The 467-nt window shown below is 62.5% G+C and overlaps 1 protein-coding gene across 1 annotated transcript in view; it reads right to left on the reverse strand.

The window, feature by feature from the left end:
• NTPCR (nucleoside-triphosphatase, cancer-related) overlaps window positions 1-189 on the reverse strand; it is a 27833-nt gene extending 27644 nt beyond the window's left edge. The window contains exon 1 of the mRNA XM_019527453.1: window positions 96-189. Coding sequence (XP_019382998.1) covers window positions 96-129 — 34 coding nt within the window. The 5' untranslated portion in view covers window positions 130-189. The remainder of the gene's footprint in view (window positions 1-95) is intronic.
• Window positions 190-467: the final 278 nt, after the last annotated feature.

Here is a 467-nt window from a genome sequence, read left to right on the forward strand (position 1 = left end):
TGGCAGGACGCGGCCCCTCGCACGAGCCGCGGGGGCGCAGGCTGCAGCGCGGCTCCCTCCCTCCGTGCCCGCTCCCCGGGGCGCCCGGGGGGTACCTGGCGGTCCTGTGAGGAAGACATGCTTGGCCATGCTGCGGCCCTCACTCTGCGCGCCGGCGCTACAGCGCCTCCCCTGGCCCCGCCGGAGCCCGCGCCGCCGCCGGCCTTGCTTTGCGGCCTCCCCTGCGCTTGGAGCCCGAGGCTGCCGGCTCTTGACGCGATCCGCGAGCCTCTCTTTTTCCGTTCATTTCTTACAGCTGAAGGTGTATGGGCATGTGAAAAGCTCAGTGATCCTTTCAAAAGAAAACAGGACGTTTCTAGCCCTGCGTGCCTGCTGAGAAAAGTTTGGGGAATACGTAATCCTTTATTTTAGTGGGGTTTATGACAGGCACTTTTGAAAACCCCTGTGTATCTGGATGATTAGGTATC

The sequence above is a fragment of the Gavialis gangeticus genome, unplaced genomic scaffold (genome assembly GCF_001723915.1).
Source record: "Gavialis gangeticus isolate Ggan-Ray unplaced genomic scaffold, GavGan_comp1, whole genome shotgun sequence".
Lineage (NCBI taxonomy): Eukaryota > Metazoa > Chordata > Crocodylia > Gavialidae > Gavialis > Gavialis gangeticus.